The sequence below is a fragment of the Schistocerca piceifrons genome, chromosome X (assembly GCF_021461385.2).
Source record: "Schistocerca piceifrons isolate TAMUIC-IGC-003096 chromosome X, iqSchPice1.1, whole genome shotgun sequence".
NCBI lineage: Eukaryota > Metazoa > Arthropoda > Insecta > Orthoptera > Acrididae > Schistocerca > Schistocerca piceifrons.
In genome coordinates, this window is record NC_060149.1 from 672,322,225 (window position 1) to 672,347,242 (window position 25,018).

General features: G+C 43.3%; 1 protein-coding gene across 1 annotated transcript in view; it reads left to right on the plus strand.

The window, feature by feature from the left end:
* LOC124722667 overlaps nt 1-25,018 on the plus strand; it is a 625,281-nt gene that overhangs the window by 529,021 nt on the left and 71,242 nt on the right. Inside the window, exons 7-8 of the mRNA XM_047247812.1 lie at nt 714-851; nt 20,882-20,946. Coding sequence (XP_047103768.1) covers nt 714-851; nt 20,882-20,946 — 203 coding nt within the window. The remainder of the gene's footprint in view (nt 1-713; nt 852-20,881; nt 20,947-25,018) is intronic.

Genomic DNA, 25,018 nt, shown 5'->3' on the forward strand with positions numbered 1-25,018 from the left:
CATTTATGTATAATGTGAATAGCAACGGTCCTACGACATTCCCCTGCGGCACACCTGAAATCACTCTTACTTCGGAAGACTTCTCTCCATTGAGAATGGCATGCTGCGTTCTGTTATCTAGGAACTCTTCAATCCACTCACAGAATTGGACTGATAGTCCACATGCTCTTACTTTGTTGATTAAACGACTATGGGGAACTGTATCAAACGCCTCGCGGAAATCAAGAAACACGGCATCTACCTGGGAACCCGTGTCTGTGGTCCTCTGAGTCTCGTGGACGAATAGCGCGAGCTGGGTTTCACACGATCGTCTTTTTCGAAACCCATGCTGATTCCTACAACAGAAAACTGCTAGTTATGGAACGTATTAAGAATATGATAGTCTACGCTGTATCTAAATGTGGTCGTGATTGGTCTCTATGTCCTCAGTAAGTGGAATGTAAATAACGAGGTCCAACGTCAGCAGAGAAAAGCTCAGGCCAGGCACGAGCCTAGCTAAAGCGTGCCGAAAGAGTTAAAATGGTTTACAAAATTTTAATATCTGCGGATGCAGATGCAGTTGACGCACTCTGAAATGCGATGTGGATGCAGGCAGAATTTGTGTTATCCACGCCTACTTCTGGCTGTGAGTGTCAGCGAGCGAAATGGCAATATTAAGATAGTGAAGCCGGCTAGCTTTTCCGCGTATGGCTAATAAGCAGTGGTGGTTGCAGGTTCCCGGCGGCCAGCAGCGGCCCGTCGCTGTCCATGGAGCTGTCGCAGCCGGGCCACGAGATGCGAGTCGTCTGCAGCGAGCTGCGCGCAGTCACGCACGACACGGCGCAGATCGTCGCTCACTTCACCACCGGATGGTAAGCAAGCTTTTCTTCCGTAGGACTGTCAAAGTAACGACCAAATTTTGTATCGTATTATGGAAAGCATTCGTTACTCGTTTCTTTCGTTACTGAATGTCATCACGTATAACAGTATTTTTAATTTGTTGTGGGCTGTCCTATGACTGAAGATGACTGTCGACACAAACCAAGTTTTCATTTTTTCTGGATGTTCTCTGTAAAAATCTAACTGTTTGCTTCATTTCCGCTACATGGTTATTGCACTATACAATGAAAAAATTTGCTAAATTGTCGTCAGTGCGACCTTATACACTACTGGCCATTAAAATTGCTACACCACGAAGATGTCGTGTTACAGACGCAAAATTTAACCAACACGAATAATATGCTGTGATACGCAAATGATTAGCTTTTCAGATCATTCACACAAGTTTGGCGCCGGTGGCGACACCTACAACGTGCTGACATGAAGAAAGTTGCCAACCGATTTCTCATACACAAACAGCAGTTGAGCAGGTTTGCCTGGTGAAACGTTGTGGTGATGCCTCGTGTAAGGAGGAGAAATGCGTACCATCACGTTTCCGACTTTGATAAAGGTCGAATTGTAGCCTATCCCGATTGCGGTTTATCGTATCGCGTCATTGCTGCTCACCTTGGTCGAGATCCAATGACTGTTAGCAGAATATGGAATCGGTGGGTTCAGGAGGGTAACACGGAACGCCGTGCTGGATCCCAACGGCCTCGTATCACTAGCAGTCGAGATGACAGGCATCTTATCCGCATGACTGTAACGGATCGTGCAGCCACGTCTCGATCCTTGAGTCAACAGATGGGGACGTTTGCAAGACAACAACCATCTGCACCAACAGTTCGACGACGTTTGCAGCAGCATGGACTATCAGCTCGGAGACCCTTGAAGCTGCATCACAGACAGGAGCGCCTGCGATGGTGTAGTTAACGACGAACCTGGGTGCACGAATGGCAAAACGTCATTTTTTCGGATGAATCCAGGTTCTGTTTACCAGCATCATGATTGTCGCATCCGTGTTTGGCGACATCGCGGTGAACGCACATTGGAAGCGTGTATTCGTCATCGACATACTGGCGTATCACCCGGCGTGATGGTATGGGGTGCCATTAGTTACACGTGTCGGTCACCTCTTGTGCGCATTGACGTTACATTTCAGATGTGTTACGACCCGTGGCTCTACCCTTCATTCGATCCCTGCGAAACCCTACATTTCAGCAGGATAATGCACGACCGCATGTTGCAGGACCGGTACGGGCCTTTCTGGATACAGAAAATGTTCGACTGCTGCCCTGGCCAGCACATTCTCCAGATCTCTCACCAATTGAAAACGTCTGGTGAATGGTGGCCGAGCAACTGGCTCTTCACAATACGCCAGTCACTATTTTGATGAATTGTGGTATCGTGTTGAAGCTGCAATGGCAGCTGTACCTGTACACTCCATCAAAGCTCTGTTTGACTCAATGCCCAGGCGTATCAGGGCCGTTATTACGGCCAGAGGTGGTTGTTATTGGTACTGATTTCTCAGGATCTATGCACCCAAATTGCGTGAAAATGTAATCACATATCAGTTCTAGTATAATATATTTGCCAATGAATACCCGCTTATCATCTGCATTTCTTCTTGGTGTAGCAATTTTAATGGCCAGTAGTGCATAAACAGTATAACGAATCATTGTAAAATAGAAGTAATAGCTCCATTCGGCACAGATCAAATTAATTTTACAGTCGAACTGATAACTTTGTAACAAACGTAAGCAGATCGAAATAATTGATGTCTGACGCATACAGCTCGTGCTCAAGTCACTCACTCTTATCTACTGTGCACACACGACAATTTGAATTTACAGGACTAACGAAATGTACCTCTGGGTAAGGAATTGGAAGCTTACGAATACTGCCGACTCGCGTCGAGCAGAACGCGAACTGTGTGCAGGAAAGAAAACATGGAGAGTGACAAAAAGTATTCGCTAATCTGCGTCAATGTCGACTTGGCCAGCTGAGAATCAGAAATTGGAGAAGTTCGAGAACTACCAAGTCGGCATGAATTATATTTGGGGAAGGAGATACGTGAGTAACGAAGTGTTTCCATCCCTCTAGGTGCGCGGAGAGTAATGAATTATCTACCGTAATTTAAAAAACCCAAGAGAAAGTCAAATGCTGTGTGAAATGATTTGTCTAAAAGTCAGCCAGAATAACATGACGCGCCGTTTAATGATGCTCGAAATCGTGTACAGTAGCTGAGCTGCTCATACGTTACTGATGTAAGGAAACCATTGAGTGAAATTCCACCACACACATCCTCCAGTACCCTTTATAATTCTAAGTTAAACATTGACCTTTAAATTCTCAATCGGCATTTCATTTACTGTAGATAGTCTCGAGCATCATTGAACGGCACGTTAATGTTTCTCTGATCTGTTTTATTTCTTACTTTTAGAGGACTCATTTTACGAAATATTCGACCACTCTTTTACAATTTCTTTTAATTTAAGTTTTGTTCAAGAAATAAGAATTATATTTAAATGTTGATCAGTATATATAGATCAAGGGAAAACAGAGAAGTTGCGGTTTATTGCTGTGATTTGATACTTTCGACACTTCAATTAGATAGCTAGTAGCAGCTATACGTGAAATATTTCATTTTTCCCTCAAACCACTAATTGAGTTTTTCTTAATTACCATGATTACTTAATTAAATCTTTCTTTGCAAAACTGACCTCACGGAGTTCAATTTGATCCCCCATTTGTCCATCTCCCACCCTTCGTTTGGCCATAAACATTCGGGCAAAAATCCACTGCGTAATTTCTACGGAATCTCTGATTCGCTCCGCTCAAATATTTGACCGTAAACGAAAAGTACTGACTCGGCCCGAGTGGGGCTTGAACCGTGCGCAGGGAAGAAAACGTATGTGTAACGAAACGTTTCAGGCAGTAACGAAACGATACCTCCAGTCTTGGGGCATATTTTTTACACTGTAACGAATACATACGATATCCAACAACTACATTCTTGTACCTCCGAGGGCACACTGATACGTTACTGCGTTATATCAACTGAATTTTCAATTAGAATGAAGGTGAAGTATAATGATACGAAATGATAACTGTGAAATCCATCCAGAAATAATGAAGTCGCAAGGTAGCGAATACGGCATGGCAAATGAAAATTTGTGTTAGACTGGGGATTCGAACCCTGACCTCTTGGCTATCACGAACAGTTCCTCTTGCTGCTTCTGGTCACCGTCAGTCGATACACTTGAACTGAACGTTGTTCTATACTGTTTTGACGTCACTGTGCTGGTTGCACAAATGCAATTACATTTTAAGCAAAAATTTTTTCTAGAGAGAGCAAAACTACTTCTTGTTTCTTATTCATAATTCTTACGTAAACAAGTTACATTTGACAGTTAACTACTATAGACTTTTGTTGTGGTCTTCAGTCCAAAGACGGGTTTGATGCGTCTCACAACGATAGTCTATCCTGTGCGTCTACCCATATCTGCGTAACTAGTGCAACCTACACATACACTTGAACGCGCTTACAGAGTTCAAGCCATGGTCTCCCTCTATAATTTTTACGCTAAAAATTTCCTTCCATTGTCAAACTGGTGGTTCCTTGATAACTCAGGATTGTGTGCTGTCTACCGGGCCCTTCTATTAGTAAAGTTGTGACACACGTATCTTTGCTCCCCTATCCTGTTCAGTAACTCCTCATTAATTATCTGAACTACTAATCTAATCACCAGCATTTTTATGCAACAGTGCATTTCAAAAGCTTGTATTTTAGTTTTTTCTATACTGCTTATCGTGCTCCTTTCACTTTCGTGTAAGGCAACACTCTAAATACTTTAAGACAAGACTTTTTAACACTTAAATTTATATTCAGTCGTAACGAACTTCTCTTTTTTACGAACGAGTTTCTTACATGTATGGTTTACGATCTGAAACAGCAACCAGCCGCAAGTATGGTTTTAAAAAGTTTTTTAAATTAGATCATTAACGGTTTAGAATTTCTTACAAATCCATCTTGAGATGGCTGTCAGAGACTTTCTTACTTTTCTTCTGTGGCCTCGTTTAGTAGTAGTTATTGGTTTTATGTACTACGATAAATGTTTAAAATTCGTTAAACTCTAAAGGACAGATTTATTTCTGATTAGCACAAACGTGCGTTATACGGTCTTAAGGTTAACAAAAGGTGAAATGTGGCGACAGCTTACGTATTCTATATTTCCGTATAACGCATTCATCGCGTATTTCCGTTACAGATTTTAAAATTTCCACAATCTCCCACTTGCACTGTGTGAGTAATGTTAAATCTTCGAATTCTACGTTTTATTGTAAGTTGTGGCTAACTGCCGTTCCATATTACAGATTTTATGATTATACTATGGCCACGGCGCTTTTGATGTCTATTTTAGACGAGATAGCGTTTCTGACTATTGCCAGTCTGCATTTTACATCCTCTTTATTTCGGCCTTCGTCATTTATTTTGCTTTCCAAACAAAAAACTCCTCTACTACTTTGAGAGTTTCATTTCTTATTCTAATTCTCTCATTATCATCAGATTTAATTCGGATGTACTCCCTCCACTGCCCTTTTTTTTGCCGATGTTGTTGAAGAAAGCACTCATTTCTGCATGAAATGTTCATTCTGCAGCGGAGTGTGCGCTGATATGAAACTTCCTGGCAGATTAAAACTATGTGCCAGACCGAGACTCGAACTCGGGACCCTTGCCTTTCGTGGGCACTTGCCCGTGAAAGGCGAAGATCCCGAGTTCGGGTCTCGGTCCGGCACACTGTTTTAATCTGCCAGGAAGTTTCAGCACTCATTTTGTTCAACTGATCCACCAAGCCCTTTGCTATCTCTGACAGAAGTATAATATCATCGATAAATATTAAAAGTATTTATTTCTCCTCCTTGAAATCTAAATTTCGCCTTGATTTCCTTTACTGTTTATGCAATATACATATTGAATAACTTGGAGTATAGGCTACAACCCGTCTCACCGCCTTCTCAATTACCATCCTACGTTTTATTGTAGGTTTCGGCTGGTTGTCGTTTCAAATTACTGATTTCATAATTATTCTATGGTCATGGCTCTCATAATGTCTATTTTTGACGAGATAGCTTTTCTGACTATCAAGTTCGTTTCTCTTAATCCTTCCACTTGTCAGCCTTCCCTTCCTTGCTTAGTACTCCCTTTCATGTCCTTTGACTCCTATAACTGCAGTCTGGTTTTTCTGTACAATTTGCACGTAACATTTCACTACTTCTACTCTTTCCCTGATAACTTCCGAATTTCAAAGAACGTATTGCGTTCAGCATTGGAAAAAGCTTGTTTTAAATGAACAAATGCTGTAACTGTTAATTTGCCTTTCTTCAACATATCTTCTGACGTAAGTCGTAGGGTCTGTATTGATTCGCGAGTTCCTGCATTTCTCCGGAACCCAAATTGGTCTTCCTGCAGGTAGGATTCTGACAGGGGTTCCATTCTTATGAAGACGATTCGCATTAATATTTTGCAGGACTTATTAAACTGATGGTACGGTATTTAACTGATGCACATATGTCAGCATCTATCTTCTTTGGAATTGAGCCGGCCGCTGTGGTCGAGCGGTTCTAGACTCTTCAGTCCGGAACCGCGCAGATGCTACGGTCGCAGGTTCGAATCCTGCCTCGGGCATGGATGTGTGTGATGTCCTTAGGTTAGTTAGGTTTAAGTAGTTCTAAGTCTAGGGAACTGATGACCTCAGATGTTAAGTCGCATAGTGCTTAGAGCCATTTGAACCATTTTTTTTTTAAATTCAGCTTATTATATTATTAATGAGGGCTCTGGATACTTCATCTATCTCATTTGTCCTACACACCAATTGGAGCAATTCTATCATGGTTGGTCCTTCCAATGATCTTAATAATCGTGAGGGTATGCTACATACCCCAATTCCTGTTTTGACTTACGTCTTTCAGTGCTATTCCAGATTCTCTATGCAGTAACACGTCCTCTATCACATCTTCGCCTGTATCTCTATTTCCTTTCGATGATATTGTTTCAAGTTTGTTTCTCTTATTCCTTCCACTTTTCAGCCGTCCTGTCTTTGATTAGTAGTGTCTTACAGTATAAGCTCTTGATTTTTAGACAGCCGCTTCTCTTTCCTCCGAAGCTTTTTAAGTTTCTCGTATTCCTTCCACTTTTCAGCCTTCTCGTCTTTGGTTAGAACTGCCTTACAGTATAAGCTATTGATATCCACACAGCTGCTTCTCTTTTCTCCAAAGGTTTTTTTTAAATTTCCTGTAAGTGGCCTTTACATTTTCCATTATCATGTTTGCTTTTATAACTTATCGTTTCTCTGCTAACCATTCGTGATTTGCAGTTTTGCACTTTTCAACAATATCAGTTTTCCTTTCATCAATTAAATTTAAGATCTCGAGCGTTGTCTAAGGATCCATACTGAACTGCATCTTTTTTCCTAGTTATTACTTTGTTGCCGTCAGTATCTCATTTCTCAAAACTATCCACTCAGCTTCTATTCTACTTCTTTCGCTATTTCAGTTAGTCGTTGTCTAATGCTCCCTTTCAGACTCTCAACAGTCTCTGATTGGTTCAACTTCCGCAATACCCATTTCCTTAATTTTGTAATTTTCTGTAAGTTCTTCGCAAGTAATCTGAATTTTGTAACTACTAAATTGTGTTCAGAGTCCAGACCTATTTTACAATTTAAAATACAGTTATTAAATCTCCGTCTTCCCACTATACAATGTATCAGAAAGCTTCCAGTTATTTTATCTTGCCGTCAATATTTCCAAACTGTTCAACATCCGTGGAGCTAGTAGGCACACACTGTATACTTATACTATTATCGTGGGTATTGGCTCCATACCAATCTTGGCTATAATGATCCGTTCATTATGATGTTCGCAGTAGCTCACCCACATTCCCATTTTGTTTTTCGACGGCTGCAGATACGGTACGGCAATGCGTGTTGTGAAGTAAGTTAGCAACCCTAACGCGCCAATATCCGTGGTTCGTGGATTAAGGATGATTAACTCCGGAAAAGGTGTGGCGCTACACTCCTGTCGACTTCGTAGGAAAACTTCGATAGCACCGTACAATGGAACACAGTGGAATTGGTAAATAAGGCAAGCAGCACTAACAAAATTCCAACAGAGATTGCATTGCACGAGTGCATTGTGAAATAGTGCGGTGTGGTCTCCGGGTTTCTGCGGCCGACTGGTTTAGCGAGTCTCGATACTCCCAGGTAATTGACGGAATGCGGTACTGCGTACAGACAAGGCACCTTTCCGTTCTCGTTATTCGCTATGCCAGGTAATTCTCCAGCGTCGGAATGGACTGCGATTCGCAATTCAGTCAGTTTAGACGCCATTTTCGTATTAGCGCAGCTATTTTCTGCCCGTAGCCTGAAATATTAAGGAACAACACAACGTCCGGCACACGACATACATAAATGCCTTGGAGGCCAACGTCCGTATACCTGATAGGCTGCTTGTAGACAACACAGTTATGTACAACGAAGTTATATCGTTAGAAGTGTTACAAAATCGAAAGGGACTTGTGTATGGAGCAAAATCTGGCAGCTGACAGCAAATATAAATAAATTTAAGGGCTGTTTCAAAATGATTTATCTGATTTCGCAAGGCTATATCTTTTGCATGAATGAAGACGGGAATATGGCATGTATTTTAACCTGCACATCTAAACCAAATGTATACCTTGGGCACGGTTGTAATTTCATATCGTTGCCGAAGTGATCCTCCCTAGCGAGTTCTCCGTTTCAACGGGTGCAATTCGTTTTCACAATGAGGCATGATTTTCACCAAGAGCACAGGAACTCTTACAGTCCAAATCATTCGGCAATGGTACCAACACTTTACAAGCACTGGTTGTTTGTGTAGGTTGAGATCTGTGTGCTCGCTTTAGACATGGGGCGCATTCAAAAGCGCTCAGCTCGTAGTTCTCAGAAGTCTACTCATCGTGCCTGCCGAGATTGAGCCATTCCTCGTGTGTCTGTCTTACTTGCCTCGTGGCGACGTTTGTGTTCGAACCATACAGGATTGAGCTGCTACAAGTCCTCCATGATGGTCATAAACAGCAGCATGTTGGGAAGGTGCGAGATGAGGTACTGGCGGAAGTAAAGCTCTGAGGGCGAGTCGTGAGTCGTTCTCAAATGGTTCAAATGGCTCTGAGCACTATGGGACTTAACAGCTGTGGTCATCAGTCCCCTAGAACTTAGAACTACTTAAACCTAAATAACCTAAGGACATCACACACATCCATGCCCGAGGCAGGATTCGAACCTGCGACCGTAGCCGTCGCGCGGCCCAGTTTTCTACCTTAATTCATGCTGAAGACATAGCCTTGTTAAATTGGATAAATCTTTTTGAATCTCCCTGCAATGTTTATCGCTCTGGGAACCTTAACATATTCGATTAACGGAAGAAATAGAAAACGTTCAAAGAAGATATGCACGATTCGTCACGGGTTTGTTTAGTCACTATGAAATTGTCACGGAATTTCCCAACTGACTGCACGTGCATCACGGAGAGTCGTACTGATAAAACTCTAATCACCCACACAAGAAAATGGGTGAACAAACGCATTAATTCGCCAACATACAGCTCGTGTAGAGACCTCGACACTAAAATTGGACAAATTCGGGTGCAAGCGACGGGGTACGAACGGCCTCTCTTCCCGCCTACCATGCGTGAATACTGTAGGGAGGGGAGCAGGAGCGAAAGTGGAGGAGATATAAGATTGGTATACTACGTACACCACTGCAAGGTGGCTTCCGGAGTACAGATGTACATGTAGTCGTCGCTGTTGCTGTTGTGGTCTTCATTCCGAAGACAGGATGCAGCTTTCCATCCCAGTATAGCCTGAGCAAGCCTCTTCATCTCCAAGTAACTACTGCAACCTACATCAATTTGATCATCCATCAAATATCGAGGTTGCCGGCTGACAGGAAAATGAGATCATGATGAAAAAATAAAAACTAAAATTGGCACTGCACGCGTAGCATTTCAATAACTTAAATATTTTACATGTAACTGCGACCTTCAGTTTACCATACGCTGGCGAATTGTGAAGTGCTCCGTTATGGGTACTACTGTATTGAGTAGAATCTTGGACAGTTACAAAACTTCATTCGTGGACAGACTGAAGATGTTTTAACAGTGAATGTGTATCAGCCTGATAAAGACCCCGTTGGTTGCTCATGTGATCCATCACGAGATACTTTACTACGCTGATAAAATTCTTGATGTCACAACTACCATCTTTCGGAACAAGAAGTACAGCTTCATTCAAGTAGCGATTGATGGAAAGATAGAAGGGGAACTTGGGCTTAATCGGAGAAGAGTTTTACAATCGCGGAATCTTCGAGAGCGCCTCGAGCTTCAGCTGCCGCCTGTGACGCACCAGCTGAGCAGCAAGCGTTAGATTTTTCTGCGTTTCTTCATAGTTTAATTCTTAAATTTCTTGCGTATTTTTGTATTTAAGAGGTGCAATTTTGCGTTTTAGTAACTATAAAGTGTATATTCGTGCAGTCTGTAGAGCAGTTGTATTGCTTTTGAACAGTCAGCTACACAGTTCAGTAAGGAGTTAGCCTCGATTGGTGACACATCAGGAGGGTATCAAGTTATAGATTTAGCTTTCTCTGTGTGGTTTTACAGGTTATTCTTAAGGCAGTAGCACTAGGATGGGTAGGTTGTGTGCATGCTGTGTGCGGACACGGCAGGAGCTGGCCGCAGTTCGCTAACGGCTGGAGAGGCTTTTGGCCACGGTCAGCCTTCAGGCTGCTGCCTCAGTGTGTAGCGGTGGCTGAGAATCTCGTGCATCGCACAGAATACTCCAGGTACCGCTTGGTTCGCCAACGGGCTCTGCTGTTGAGGTATCTTACAGTGTACCCGACGTGTTGGATCCGCCTTCACCGCAGTGTGAGTGCCGGGTGGTAAATCGATCGCGTCGCTCGAGGCGGAGGATCACTGTGGAGGCTGACCGTCTATACTAACCATTCACCCTCTGTGTGGACTGTTTGCCCCTTCATCACGGCCCGAGCAAGCATATTGCAGGAGGGGTTTCTCGTTATCGGGAACTCCAATTTTAGGCGCATTATAGAGCCCCTTAGGCAAGTAGCATCTGCCTCATCCGACATCTGGAGGAGGCCCTGCCTACGGCTATCGAACATGCAGAGTGCAGTTGTCTGCAGGTTGTGCCTCACGTCGGCACCAACGACGTCTGTCGCCTGCGTTCTGAGGCCATGCTGGGTTCGTACGGACAGCCAGCGGAAGTGGTGAAGACTGCTGGCCTCGCGCACAGGGTGCAAGCAGAGCTCACAATTTGCACGACGTTCACAGAGCTGATCAGGGTCGAATTTCAACCAAAGACTCCGCCGATTCTGTGACGGTTTTAGCTGCAGATTTCTGGACCTGCGTTATGATATGGAAAATTGTAACACTCCCCTTGATAGGTCAAGGGTGCACTACGGAAAGGAAGCAGCTATCCGAGTAACAGGTTACTTGTGGAGCACACATGGCGGTATTTTGAGATCCTCTTATGAACGCTCGCCAGTCGATACACAGAGACCGAAATCAGACGGCGTGCAAAGTGAAGCCAATTCGACTCTCAAAATTTTGACAGTAGTTTTCAAAGTATTTTTAACAAGTTTCCCGAATTTATTGCCCTTCAGGAAAGTTGTGCGCTCAAATTATTCTCGAAACCGAGAGCTGGGTGCAACCCGAAGTAGAAATCTCCGAAATATTTACCGAGGCATGGGACATACATCGAAAAGACAGATTAGGCACGATAGGAGGGGGCTGTCCATTACAGACGACAGAAATGTTCTGTGTATCGAGATCGACATTGTTTCTGACTGTGAAGTTATTTGGACACGTGTAACAGGTGTAGGTAATTATCGGATGTTTTTACCGGCCACACGATTCCGCCGTGACAGTTTTGGAACCATAGGAACGAAGTCTATGCTCAGTAGCGCGGAAATCTCAAGATCATGCAATAGTAGTGGGAGGCGAGTGTACCCTCCGAGTATAAACTGGAACGTCTATGGATTCATTGCAGGTCGTACGGACAGACAGTCCGGTGAAGTACTTTTGAAGACGTTTTCCGAAAACTATCGAGAGCAGCTAGTTCGACAGCCCACACGCATTGGTAATATTTTAGACCTTGTAGCAACAAACAGGCCCGACCTTACCGGAAGTGTCATTATAGAGATAGAGGTTAGTGATCACGATGTCTTTATACCGACAATGATTACCAAAGTTCATAAACCCATCCTGAAGGTTAGGGGAGTATTTTTGCTACGAAGGCCAGATAAACATTTGTCAGCATGTCACTTAGACAATGAATTAACATCTCTAGTTCCAGTATGATGAACGTGGAGGAATTTTGGGCAAATTTTAAACAGATTGTTAACAGTGCTCTGGAGAAGTATGTGCCTAGTAAGCGGATTAAGGACGGAAAAGACCCACCAAGTTTAATAACAAAATCGGAAAATACTGAGGGAGCAATGGCTGTTGCACTCTCGGTTCAAAAGAGAACGCGCAAATGACAACAGCCCAAGGTTAGTAGAGATTCGTACGTCTGTAAAAAGATCGATGAGTGAAGCATATAACAACTTCACCATCATACCTTAGAAAAAAATGTGACCGAGGATCGTAGAAAATATTGGCCTTATATAAAATCGCTAAGCAGGTCTAAGGCTTCCATCTAGGCACGCGTTGACCAGGCTGGTGAGGCAGTAGAAGATAGCAGAGGTAAAGCCGAAGTTCTAAATTTCTCGTTTAAAAAACTTGTTCCCGCAGGAGTCTGTCGTTTGGCCATCGCCCTGCCTCCCGTTCGGATGAGGTAGTAATAAGCCTCCCTGATGTAAAGAAACAACTGAATGAGTTGAAAACAGATAAGTTCCCAGGTTCGAATGGAATGCCATTTCGGTTTTACAGAGAGTATTGTCCAGCGCTGGCGCTTTACTTAGCTTGCAGTTATCGCTAATCTCTGGCCCAACATAAATTCCCAAGCGAATGGAAGGAAAGCGCAGGTGACTCCTGTGTACAAGAAGGGTAAAAGAAAAGACCTGCAAAATTACAGACCAATATCTTTGACATAGGTCTGGCGCAGAATCCTTGGCATATTCTCAGTTCGAAAATAATAAGTTTTCTTGAGACGGAAAAGCTTCTGCCCACAAATCAGCACGGTTTTAGAAAGCAATGATCGTACAAAACTTAGCTTGTCATTTTCTCACATGATATCCTGCGAAACATGGTTGAATGACAACACGCGTATTCCATATTCTTAGATTTCCGGAAAGCGTTTGACATGGTGCCTCACTGAAGACTGTTGAGAAAGGTACGAGCTACTACGACTAATTGCTGGTTCTGAATCCCCGTCCAACAAGAAACTTTATGCCACGTCATTTCAAGTTTAAACATAGACACACCTCATTACTTGTGTCAGAAACACATTTAAGATCTTTCGTGGTTAGTTAACCGGGAGAATAATTGCTGGATTGGAGTTCCGCGTGCCATTCCAGTACAAAAATTTTCGTCACGCAATTTTGAGTTGATACTTGCATTTTGAAATGACATTTTTGGTAATAAATTTCATTTACAAGCGTTAAAGCAGTGTCATCTCTAATAACATGTTTTTCATATTTTCATCATCGTGGTATAAATTTACGTCTGGATTAATAACCACACGGGGCAGTTTTCTCCAGGGGTCTCTTGAAGTACCTATTTTGTACAGTCAAACGACTGTACCGAAAACAGAGCAGAAGACAGACAGTTACGTTATCGGGGTTGCATACAAATCAGGCGGAACGTAGTTCAGGTTGTTTGGATACTTTTGAGCATGACAGTATATTCGGAAAAGCCTTATCTTATAAAAGGAATCGGTTTGCAGATCCTTCTCCGAAAGTGAGCATGGTGCAAGTCTTGATTAAATTACAAGTTTCTCACGCAAAATACTCGAAAATGTTTTGCATTACAGCGGAGGGGTGCATCAGTTTACCATCACCACGCTCCATATCCCCTGAACACGTTGTTCTATCACTGAAGAATACTGGACAGCCTCTCAGCCTTCCTTACTGGATTCATCTTTCATGGCGGCTCGATATAGCAACATCCTATCCGCATTGTCTTTACCGGTATCAGGGATAATGAATTTTGCGCTTCACGTATCCACCGACAGCCAATGAGCTGAGTAAATGGGATGTAGTGAGTTAGAGGTCAAGAAGAACGGTAATCATTTCTCGAGGGGAAATTTTAGGAACGGTGCGATGTTATTTCGCAACTGGGATAATGTTCATACCATAATCAGAGAGAGACAAACGAAAGGGTTCAGTTATTCTGTAGTCAAATTGTCATGTTGTCACTCACTGCAGTCCATGAATGTAGAAAGGAAGTACATGTTTTGTATTGTATTCAGCGAAAGCCAAGGTGTAAAACATCGTTGGCACGGGAACATGGGATTTTCAGATGTGCATTACTATGGAATATTTTCATGGTGTCCTTAATTGTATTTTTTGTTACTGTGTGCATGAAGTCTTTTATCACCCCACTGATGTCGCTTTAAAACATCTTACTAGGAGTTACAGCTAAGTGTAACCTAACATCATTTACGTTTTCCTTTTCGTGCGGGTTGCTGATAAAAACGAATTCACGGAACATCATAGAAATGAGCACTGTCAGTAATAATAAACTTTAGAACTTGAAGATCGATACTAAATGGCTCCAAGTAATTTTATCTCTGAGTCTCAAATGTCTATCGCTGTTTAGTTAAGGGGATGACCTCTGTCCATTTACGATATGAATAACCGTGCATCAAGTTGTACCTCAACGGAAAACAAAAAACGCTGTACACCTAATCATTACTATTTCTGGAAGAGTTCTATCTGCTTTTTGTTACCGAAGGGCTACAGAAAGATTCGGGCATCTACTTCCCTTTCACTCTGGCACAAAAACGCGAAGCACGCACGCGCCGGCGGCCGCGAAAGTTGTAAGGCCAGAAATGAAAACATACAGTCATTACCTATCTGCGTTTGTCGGCCTGCTGGATCGGCAAGAGACCAAAACCTCCAACTCAAAGCGCTGCTAAAGCGAACTCTTCTCTTTCAAAGCCTACGGTCTGTATGCAAAGGGCGCTAAGACCACACTGCAGCCCGCATTCTGCATAATGCCGCAGGTGTGATCTCCGCTCTCTGGCCCCCTCACAACCCGAAGTTCCCTTACCTAGGGCTTCATTTCACTTCAGCGAAATCCCTAACACAACAAACATTCGGTGGCAAGCTATGTAGCCGTTTTTTGCCATCACCCATTACTAGTATTTCATCCACCTGTGTGACTACTAATGAACACTTGTGTAGCGGTGCTCGGCCTAGAGGTACACGAATCGAATACTGGTGGTAAAAGAAAACTTATTTGCCCAGTGTTGATTGGCAAGCGTAGAATAAATGATAGCGTAAAGTTCCTAATATCAAGACCTTGCTCGATTATCCTGATTAAATTCCAAATCTCTCAACAGTGTTTTATGGGCTAAAGACTTCTGACACTATTACTAGTGTTCCGACATCATGCATAGACGTCGAAGTTGGCGGGCTTATTGGCCCTATTCGAGCTATATGCCCTGCACCAGGTTACAGCTTCTTCATTGTTTTTCGTCTTTATCAACAACACGAACTTGACACTAGTTTCAGACTAGTGACAGACAACGTTATCAGCACCTGACAGAGTTTGAAAGGGGCCTCATTGTGGGTCTCCATTTGGGCGGCTGATCGAATAGTGCTATATCAACATTTGTGGGGCCTTTGAATGTGACAGTGGCCCGGTGTTGAACTGCCTGGGCCGTGTAGGTAAGCATACTCGTCGTCAAGGTTACGGTAGATCACGTCTGACCTCAAGGGAGGCCTGCTGTATTGTGTCTAAGCACATCGTAACTCCTCCACATCTACGCGTGCCATTCGCGGAAAGGTAATTGACTCCCTCCAACATTCTGTGTCATCCGGCACCATTGGGGGGACAATAGAAGCAGCCAGACTAGGGAATTACCATCCCAAACGTAGGCTGTCTTTAACACCAAAACAGACGGCTGGTAGGCGAGCACGGCGGTGACCTGAGGAGAAGTCTCGTTATTGCAAATTACTCCTGGAACAATGGTGTGGGGAACCTTCAGGCATGACCGCAGGTCACGGCTGGTAGTGACTGGGGGAACTCAGACGCACAACGGTACATCACGGACACCCTACGTCTTCATGTGTTACCTCTTATGCGACAGCATTCTGATGCCATTTTCCAACGGGTCAATTCTCGTTCACACAACGCATGTGTCTCTGTGACCTGTCTAAGCGATGTTCAGATACTCCGGTGGCCAGCAAGATTACCAGATTTGTCGCCAACAGAACATGTGTGGGACCGGCTCGGACGTCAAGTCCGTCTCAGTGCCAGAATTCAGGATATCAAGAACCAGTTACAACGGATGTGGAGTCCGCCCCCGGTAGCTGAGTGTTCAGCGCGTCAGACTGTCAATCATAAGGGCCCGGTTCGATTCACGGCTGGGTCGGAGATTTTCTCTGCTAAGGGACTGGGTGTTGTGTTGTCCTAACCATCATCATTTCATCCTAATCGACGTGCAAGTCGCCGAAGTGACGTCATATCGAAACACTTACACCCGGCGAACGGTCTACCCGACGGGAGAGCCTAGTTACACGACATTTACATTTATTTAACGGTTGTGGACCAGATTCCCTCAGGAGAGGATAGAACAGTTTTATGACACCATTCCCAATCGAATCCATGCATGCCTCCAGGTTGATTCTGATACAGGGTACAATTACTGAACTATATGAAATAAAATCGTCATAACTTCTGAACTGTTTGCGTTAGGATGTTTAAACTGCACGGTTGGCCGCGGGCATGATGGGAATTAGTATGCACATGTATGGTTTGGTTTAGCGACGAAGCCCACTTTCATTTGGATGAGTTCGTCAATAAGCAAAATTGGCGCATTTGGGGCCTGAGAATACGCATTTCGCGACCGAAAAGTCTCTTCACCCTCAACGGGTGACTGTGTGGTGTGCAATGTCCAGTCACGGAATAATCGGTGCGATATTCTTTGATGGCACGGTGACTACCGAACGGTACGTGAAGGTTTTGGAAGATGATTTCATATCCCTTATCCAAAGTGAGGCTGATTTCGATAAGATGTGATTAATGCAAGACGGAGCTCAACCGCATCGAAGCAGGAGAGTAATGTCCTGGAGGAGCACTTTGTTGGCCGCGTTTTGGTTCTGGGGTACCCAGAGACCATTTGCATGAGCCTCGATTGGCCGCCATATTCTCCGGATCTGAACACATGCGACAGTGACTCCTTTTTGTGGGGCTATATTAAAGACAAGGTGTACAGCAATAACCCTAAAACCAGTGCTGCGCTGAAAACAAGCCATTCAGGAGGTCATCGACAGCATCGATGTTCCGACACTTCTGCGAGTCATGCAGAATTTCGCTGTTAGTCTGCGCCACATCACCGCGAATGATGTCAGGCATGTCGAACATGTCATGACCTGAATTCTAATATCTGTAGTGACGTTTACATGATGAATAAAGTGTGTTCACACCGAAGTTTGTAACTAATTTACATTTTTTTTCATATTTCCAATAATTGTCATGATTTTGTGATCACCGAAATACCATCACATACCCTCTCAACCGGCGAAGTTTTCTTCGTTTCCTACTCTCCTTGTACGTGCTTTTTGTGTCAGGCAATGTACTCTTTCAGTTAAATACGTTGCAGGTTTTAGGTACCTATGATAAATTTGTATGTTTAGTGACTGATAAATACATCTTAATAGTTTTGAGTTTTACTTTGTAAGAAAGTGTTTTGTGTGTCCCCTCCCCCAACTCTGTTTCAGATCACAGCACACAGACACCAAAACCATTAGAGTTAAACTTGCGAGTTACTTTTAAAATTTGTTTATTGTTGCTGGGCTCAGGTTGTCGTCTGGCCTGCAGCGTTTTCCGTCAGTCGTATCAACGAAAATCTTGTACAGTAATTGATTATTGGTGTTATTGAGGTCTTCTGTTCCAAGACTGATTTGATGCAAGTCTCACGCTATTCTGTCCTGTGCAAGCCTCCTAATCTCTGCGTAACTACTGCAACCTACATCCCTTTGAAGTTGCTTATTGTGTTCAAACCTTGGGCTCCCTCTAAAATTTTTATCTCACTCACATCTCTCCATCACCGAACTGACGAGTTCTTCGTGCCTCACGATGAGCGCTATCAACTTTTCCCTTCTATTCGTCAATCTGTGAGTTACATTTCATGTTGCCCTAATTTTCCCCAATTCGATTCACTACATCTCTCAAAGATCTAAATGGAAACTATGCCCTTGGGGTAGAAGATATTCCGCCAGAACTACTGATAGCCTTGGGAGAGCCAGCCATGACAAAACTGTGCCATCTGGTGTGCAAGATGTATGAGACAGGCGAAATACCCACAGACTTCAAGAAGACTGCAGTAATTCTAATTCCAAAGAAAACAGTTGGTAACAGGTGTGAAAATTACAGAACTATCAGTTCAATAAGTTCAAAAAATGTTCAAATGTGTGTGAAATCTTAGGGGACTTAAATGCTAAGGTCATCAGTCCCTAAGCTTACACACTACTTAACCTAAATTACCCTAAGGACAAACACACCCACCCATGCCCGAGGGAGGAGTCGAACCTCCGCCGGGACCAGCCGGACAGTCCATGACTGCAGCGCCCTAGACCGCTCGGCTAATCCCACGCGGCAGTTCAATAAGTCATGGAGGCAAACTACTAACCTGAATTCTTTACAGAAGAATGAAAAAATTACTAGAAGCCGACCTAGGGGAAGATCAGTTTGGATTCCGAAGAAATTTATGAACACGCGAGGCAATACTGACCCTACGATTTATCTTAGAAGATAGGTCAAGGAAAGGCCAACCTACATTTATAGCATTTGTAGACTTAGAGAAAGCTTTCGACAATGTTGACTGGAATACTCTTTAAAATTCTGAAGGCAGCAGGGGTAGAATACAGGGGGCAAATGGCTATTCACAACTTCTACAGAAACCAGGCGGCAGTTATAAGAGTCGAGGGGTATGGAAGGGAGGCAGTGGTTGAAAAGGGGGTGAGGCAGGGTTGTAGCCTATCCCCAATGTTATGCAGTATGCACACTGAAATTTTGGAAATTTGTGGTAAGTTCTATGGGACCAAACTGCTGAGGTCATCGGTCCCTAAGCTTTCACACTAATTAATCTAACTTAAACCAAGGACAACACACACACACACTCATGCCCGAGGGAGGACTCGAACCTCCGACGGGAGGAGCCGCGCGAACCGTGGCAAAGCGCCAAGACCGTGCGGCTACCTAGTGTACACTGAACAAGCAGTAAAAGAAACAAAAGACAAATTTGGAATAGGAATTAAAGTTCAGCGAGAAGAAATAAAAATGTTGAGGTTTGCCGATGACACTGTAATTCTATCAGAGACAGCAATGGACTTCGAACAGCAATTGTATGAAATTGACAGTGTCTTGAAAGGAGGATATAAGATGAACATCAACAAAAGCAAAACACGGAAAATGGAATGCAGTCGAATTAAATTAGGTATTTCTGAGGGAATCAGATTAGGAAGCGAGACACTTAAGGCAGCAAAATAACGGATGGTGGGAGAAGTGAGAGCATATAAAATGTAGGCTGGCAATGACTAGAAAAGCATTTCCAAAGAAGACAAATTCTTTAAGTGTTAGGAAGTCCTTTCTGAAAGTATTTGTTTGCAGTGCAGCCATGTATGGGAGTGAAACGTGGACGATAAACATTTTGGATAAAAAGAGAATAGCAGCTTTCGACACGTGGTGCTACAGAAGAATGCTGATGATTAGATGATTCGATCACTTAACTAATGAGGAAGTACTGAATAGAATTGGGGAGACAAGAAATTTTTGGCACACCTTGACCAAAAGGAGGAATCGGTTGATGGGACACTTTCTGAAACATCAAGGGATCACCAATTTAGTATTGGAGGGAAGTTTGTGGGGTAAAACTCGTAGAGGGGGACCAAGAGAATGATGCAGTAAGCAGATTCAGAAAGACGTAGATTGCAGTAGTTATTTGGAGATAAAGAGGCTCCCACAGGATAGAGTAGCATGGACTGCTGCATCAAACCAGTCTTTGGACTAAAGACCACAAAACAACAACTTATTCATTAGGTATCCCATCCACACATCTCATCTTCAGAATTCTTCTGTATCACCACATTTCAGTAGCTGTTATTCTTTTCTTGTCTGAACTGCTTATCGCCCAAATTTCACTTACGTACGAGGCGACACTCCAAACAAATAGTTTCTGAAAATATTTCTAACATTTAAATTTATAGTCGATGTTAATAACGTCATCTTTTTCAAAAATGCTTACCTTGCTATTGCCAGTCACCATTTTATATCCTCTCTACTTCGGTCAACCTCATTTGTTTTGTTGTAGGAATAACAGAAATCGTTTACCTCTTACAGGCTCTCATTTTAAACCTAATTCCCCAGCACCACCTAATTTTATTCGTATACATTCTATTACCCTTGTGTTACTTCTGTTAAATTTCATCTTTTAACCTCTTTTCAAGACAGTATACATTCCTTTCAATTGCTCTCAAAATTTCGTAGCTGTCTCTGGTATAATTACAATATCGTCGGCAAACCTCAAAGTTTTAATTTCTTGTTCCTGAACTTCAGATCCCTTTCCAAATATCCCCGTTGTTTCCTTCACAACTGACTCAGTTGACATACATTATTGGAGATACCGCAGTCAAAATATTTGCCGGCTATTAAGAAAACATTTTTCGCATTTCCTATTGTGTACCTCCTGTGACATCCAGTAATCCTGTTGTTCTGCGAGATAATTATGTACTTGCAATACTTTTATGGGTGGATTTTGTGGTATATTGGCTTATGACAACTAATAATAGCCTGTGTTTGTGTGTTGCAGCCAGAGCGGCTACATGTGTATGCAGTTCTACCGGAGGGACCCGCACGTCATTGAACTGCAGACAGGTGAGTACACAACAAGATTCCATATTTAAATGGCAGCTATTTAAATGGAAACTATAAGGAATCGTATCTGCTTCAGTCTCAATTTGAAGAATGGTTGGCAGTAATTCTTCTTCTGCACTCCTCTCAGTTCCCTGTTTCTTTATTTCATACGCCATATCGTCCTGGCATTACCAAAAATTTCCTTGAATCCTGATCTAGAATCTTATTCACTTTGAAGCGTTGGGAACTTGTCTGTAAATATTTTCGTCGTTAATAAAATACGAAGTACTTGTAACTTATCAGTGACAGATACATACAACCGTGCAAATCCTCATACTTCTGTAGTCGCGCAAAACTTGCAACGACACGTTTTGTTGCATATCATACACTGATAGCTAGCAAAGTGGCGCGGTATTGAAATACTGAACTCGCTTACGGGAGAACGGCGGTTCAAATACCAGTCCGCTAATCCATATTGAAGTTTTCCACTGTTTTGCTAAATCGCCTAAGGGATAGCTCCTTTGAAAAGGACACGTCCAGTTTCCTTCCCCATCTTTCCCAATCCGAACTTTCGCTCCATCTCTAATGACTTAGTTGTCGATGGAACGCTATACCCTGATCTTCCTACCTTCAGACTTTGATTCCGAGGTAGTTTTACTTGTTTCAGTACAGTTCTGTATGGGAATCTCATGTAAATATCACAGTTTCGAGTTTAATAATGAATTCACTCAGTGTGTTGTGGATCAAGTCCTCTTGTTACAGGTGGTACAGCCTCTTCAATTGCACGTCGTTATTATATAAGGTCGTTAAACCTCTGCCCTTGTTTTCCTATCTGGGAAATTATCATCAGGAAACTGACTGACTTTCGATAACCAGTGTGACGTTTCTCCTTTCAGTTACATTCCACATCATTCGCTTTCGAATGTAGTTTAATGACATCAAGGAAATCATACACTGTTAGCGCATCCTTGCTGGACATAAGAGCTGCGGTTACATGCTCTTATAGCTGAGATATTCGCCTAGAAGAATAGGATCCTCATATACCCAGTTCCAGATATAGTAGCTATTTATGATATCGGAATGAATTAAAATATACATCGCTAAAAACAAGGGGCTGAAGGAACTTTAATCTTTATCGTTCCTGGGTACTGTGCCCGACGAAAATTTAACATGATTTGGTTTATACACTCCTGGAAATTGAAATAAGAACACCGTGAATTCATTGTCCCAGGAAGGAGAAACTTTATTGACACATTCCTGGGGTCAGATACATCACATGATCACACTGACAGAACCACAGGCACATAGACACAGGCAACAGAGCATGCACAATGTCGGCACTAGTACAGTGTATATCCACCTTTCGCAGCAATGCAGGCTGCTATTCTCCCATGGAGACGATCGTAGAGATGCTGGATGTAGACCTGTGGAACGGCTTGCCATGCCATTTCCACCTGGCGCCTCAGTTGGACCAGCGTTCGTGCTGGACGTGCAGACCGCGTGAGACGACGCTTCATCCAGTCCCAAACATGCTCAATGGGGGACAGATCCGGAGATCTTGCTGGCCAGGGTAGTTGACTTACACCTTCTAGAGCACGTTGGGTGGCACGGGATACATGCGGACGTGCATTGTCCTGTTGGAACAGCAAGTTCCCTTGCCGGTCTAGGAATGGTAGAACGATGGGTTCGATGACGGTTTGGATGTACCGTGCACTATTCAGTGTCCCCCTCGACGATCACCAGTGGTGTACGGCCAGTGTAGGAGATCGCTCCCCACACCATGATGCCGGGTGTTGGCCCTGTGTGCCTCGGTCGTATGCAGTCCTGATTGTGGCGCTCACCTGCACGGCGCCAAACACGCATACGACCATCATTGGCACCAAGGCAGAAGCGACTCTCATCGCTGAAGACGACACGTCTCCATTCGTCCCTCCATTCACGCCTGTCGCGACACCACTGGAGGCGGGCTGCACGATGTTGGGGCGTGAGCGGAAGACGGCCTAACGGTGTGCGGGACCGTAGCCCAGCTTCATGGAGACGGTTGCGAATGGTCCTCGCCAATACTCCAGGAGCAACAGTGTCCCTAATTTGCTGGGAAGTGGCGGTGCGGTCCCCTACGGCACTGCGTAGGATCCTACGGTCTTGGCGTGCATCCGTGCGTCGCTGCGGTCCGGTCCCAGGTCGACGGGCACGTGCACCTTCCGCCGACCACTGGCGACAACATCGATGTACTGTGGAGACCTCACGCCCCACGTGTTGAGCAATTCGGCGGTACGTCCACCCGGCCTCCCGCATGCCCACTATACGCCCTCGCTCAAAGTCCGTCAACTGCACATACGGTTCACGTCCACGCTGTCGCGGCATGCTACCAGTGTTAAAGACTGCGATGGAGCTCCGTATGCCACGGCAAACTGGCTGACACTGACGGCGGCGGTGCACAAATGCTGCGTAGCTAGCGCCATTCGACGGCCAACACCGCGGTTCCTGGTGTGTCCGCTGTGCCGTGCGTGTGATCATTGCTTGTACAGCCCTCTCGCAGTGTCCGGAGCAAGTATGGTGGGTCTGACACACCGGTGTCAATGTGTTCTTTTTTCCATTTCCAGGAGTGTAGTTCAGTTGGACTTCTTGCAAGACCAGAAATTTGTATAACTTTAGCCGTTTTGTCACAGCCTTTTGCACTGTTCACTTCTGACTATGTTATAGCCCGAATTCGGACAGATTTGATGGTATATGAAGGTGACCTATATTCTTTTTTAATTTTTTTAAAAATTTGTTGTGTTCAACGAAGACAGCATTTGAATATATGTAGCACTTCTTTTCCATCAAGCTTTTGGTTGTTAGTTATGGTTCGAAATTGTGTTCTGTCTTGAAAGGTATGTATGCCAGTATCCTTTTGTATTTCTGTTAATCTGTTTTTTTCGTTTCTACTGGGATAACGCGAAGTTAAGAATTTTTTAGGTAGCTTCTTGTATTTATTCTATGTAAGCGACCATAAAATTTCAGTCGCTATTTCGGGATTCTATCTGCGATTTTTCACTAGCTACGTAGACTTTCTTTAATTTCTTCATCATCTAAATCACATTTTCACATTTTTCCCTAAGATGTATCTAAAAATTTTTCTTTCATGTTCTTCGATTTTTTTGATTTGAGATACGCCTCTAATTATCGCAGTTTCAGACCTATAAAATGCTTCTAATTTAACAGCCAAATTATAATGTCGTAGTTTAGCACTTTGAAACCGATTTTTTTTTATTACATCTGCCCAAGTTGAATTTGTTTGCTCATTGTAATTTTTCAGTTCTTCTTTCGTTAACTTCCCAGTTTACCAATGCCGGATAAATAATCTCACCGAAATATTTGAACTTGTCTTTTCCTGTGAGGTACCATATTCCCAATTTCTTGAAAGTATTCGACCCAACTTTGCAGAAAATGTTCTGAACTGGATCCTTATACATCTAAATCTATATCTACATCATTACTCCGAAATTTACAATTAAGTGACTGGTAGAGAGTCCATCGAACAACCTCCAAGTTATTTCTCTACCGTTCCACTCTCGAACAGCGTGCGGGAAAAACGAACACTTAAAATTTTGCTTGTGAGTTATGGTTTCTCTTATTTTATTATGATGGCCCTTTCTCCTTATGTAGGTGGACGGCAACAATATATTATCGCACTCTGAGGAGAAAACTGGTGACTGGAATTTCATCAGAAGATCCTGCTGCAACGAAAAACGCCTTTGTTTTAGTGATTGCCATCCAGATTCGAGGATCATATACATGGCCGTGGCATATCTCTCTTATTTCGCGATAATACAAAACGAGCTGCCCTTCTGATATGGATTTCCACCATAGAGCAGTACTCCACAAGATGGCGGACAAGCGTGATGTAAACAGTCTCTCTAGTAGACGTTGAATTTTGTAGGTATTCGGCCAATAAATCGCAGTCTCTGGTTTGCTTTCCCCACAACATTATCTATGTGATCATTCCAGTTCACGTATTCGTAATCTTAATCCATAAGTACGAGGGTCGTTCAATGAGTAATGCCCCACATTTTTTTCTCAGAGCATATCTACTTTAAGAGTCACAATTTGG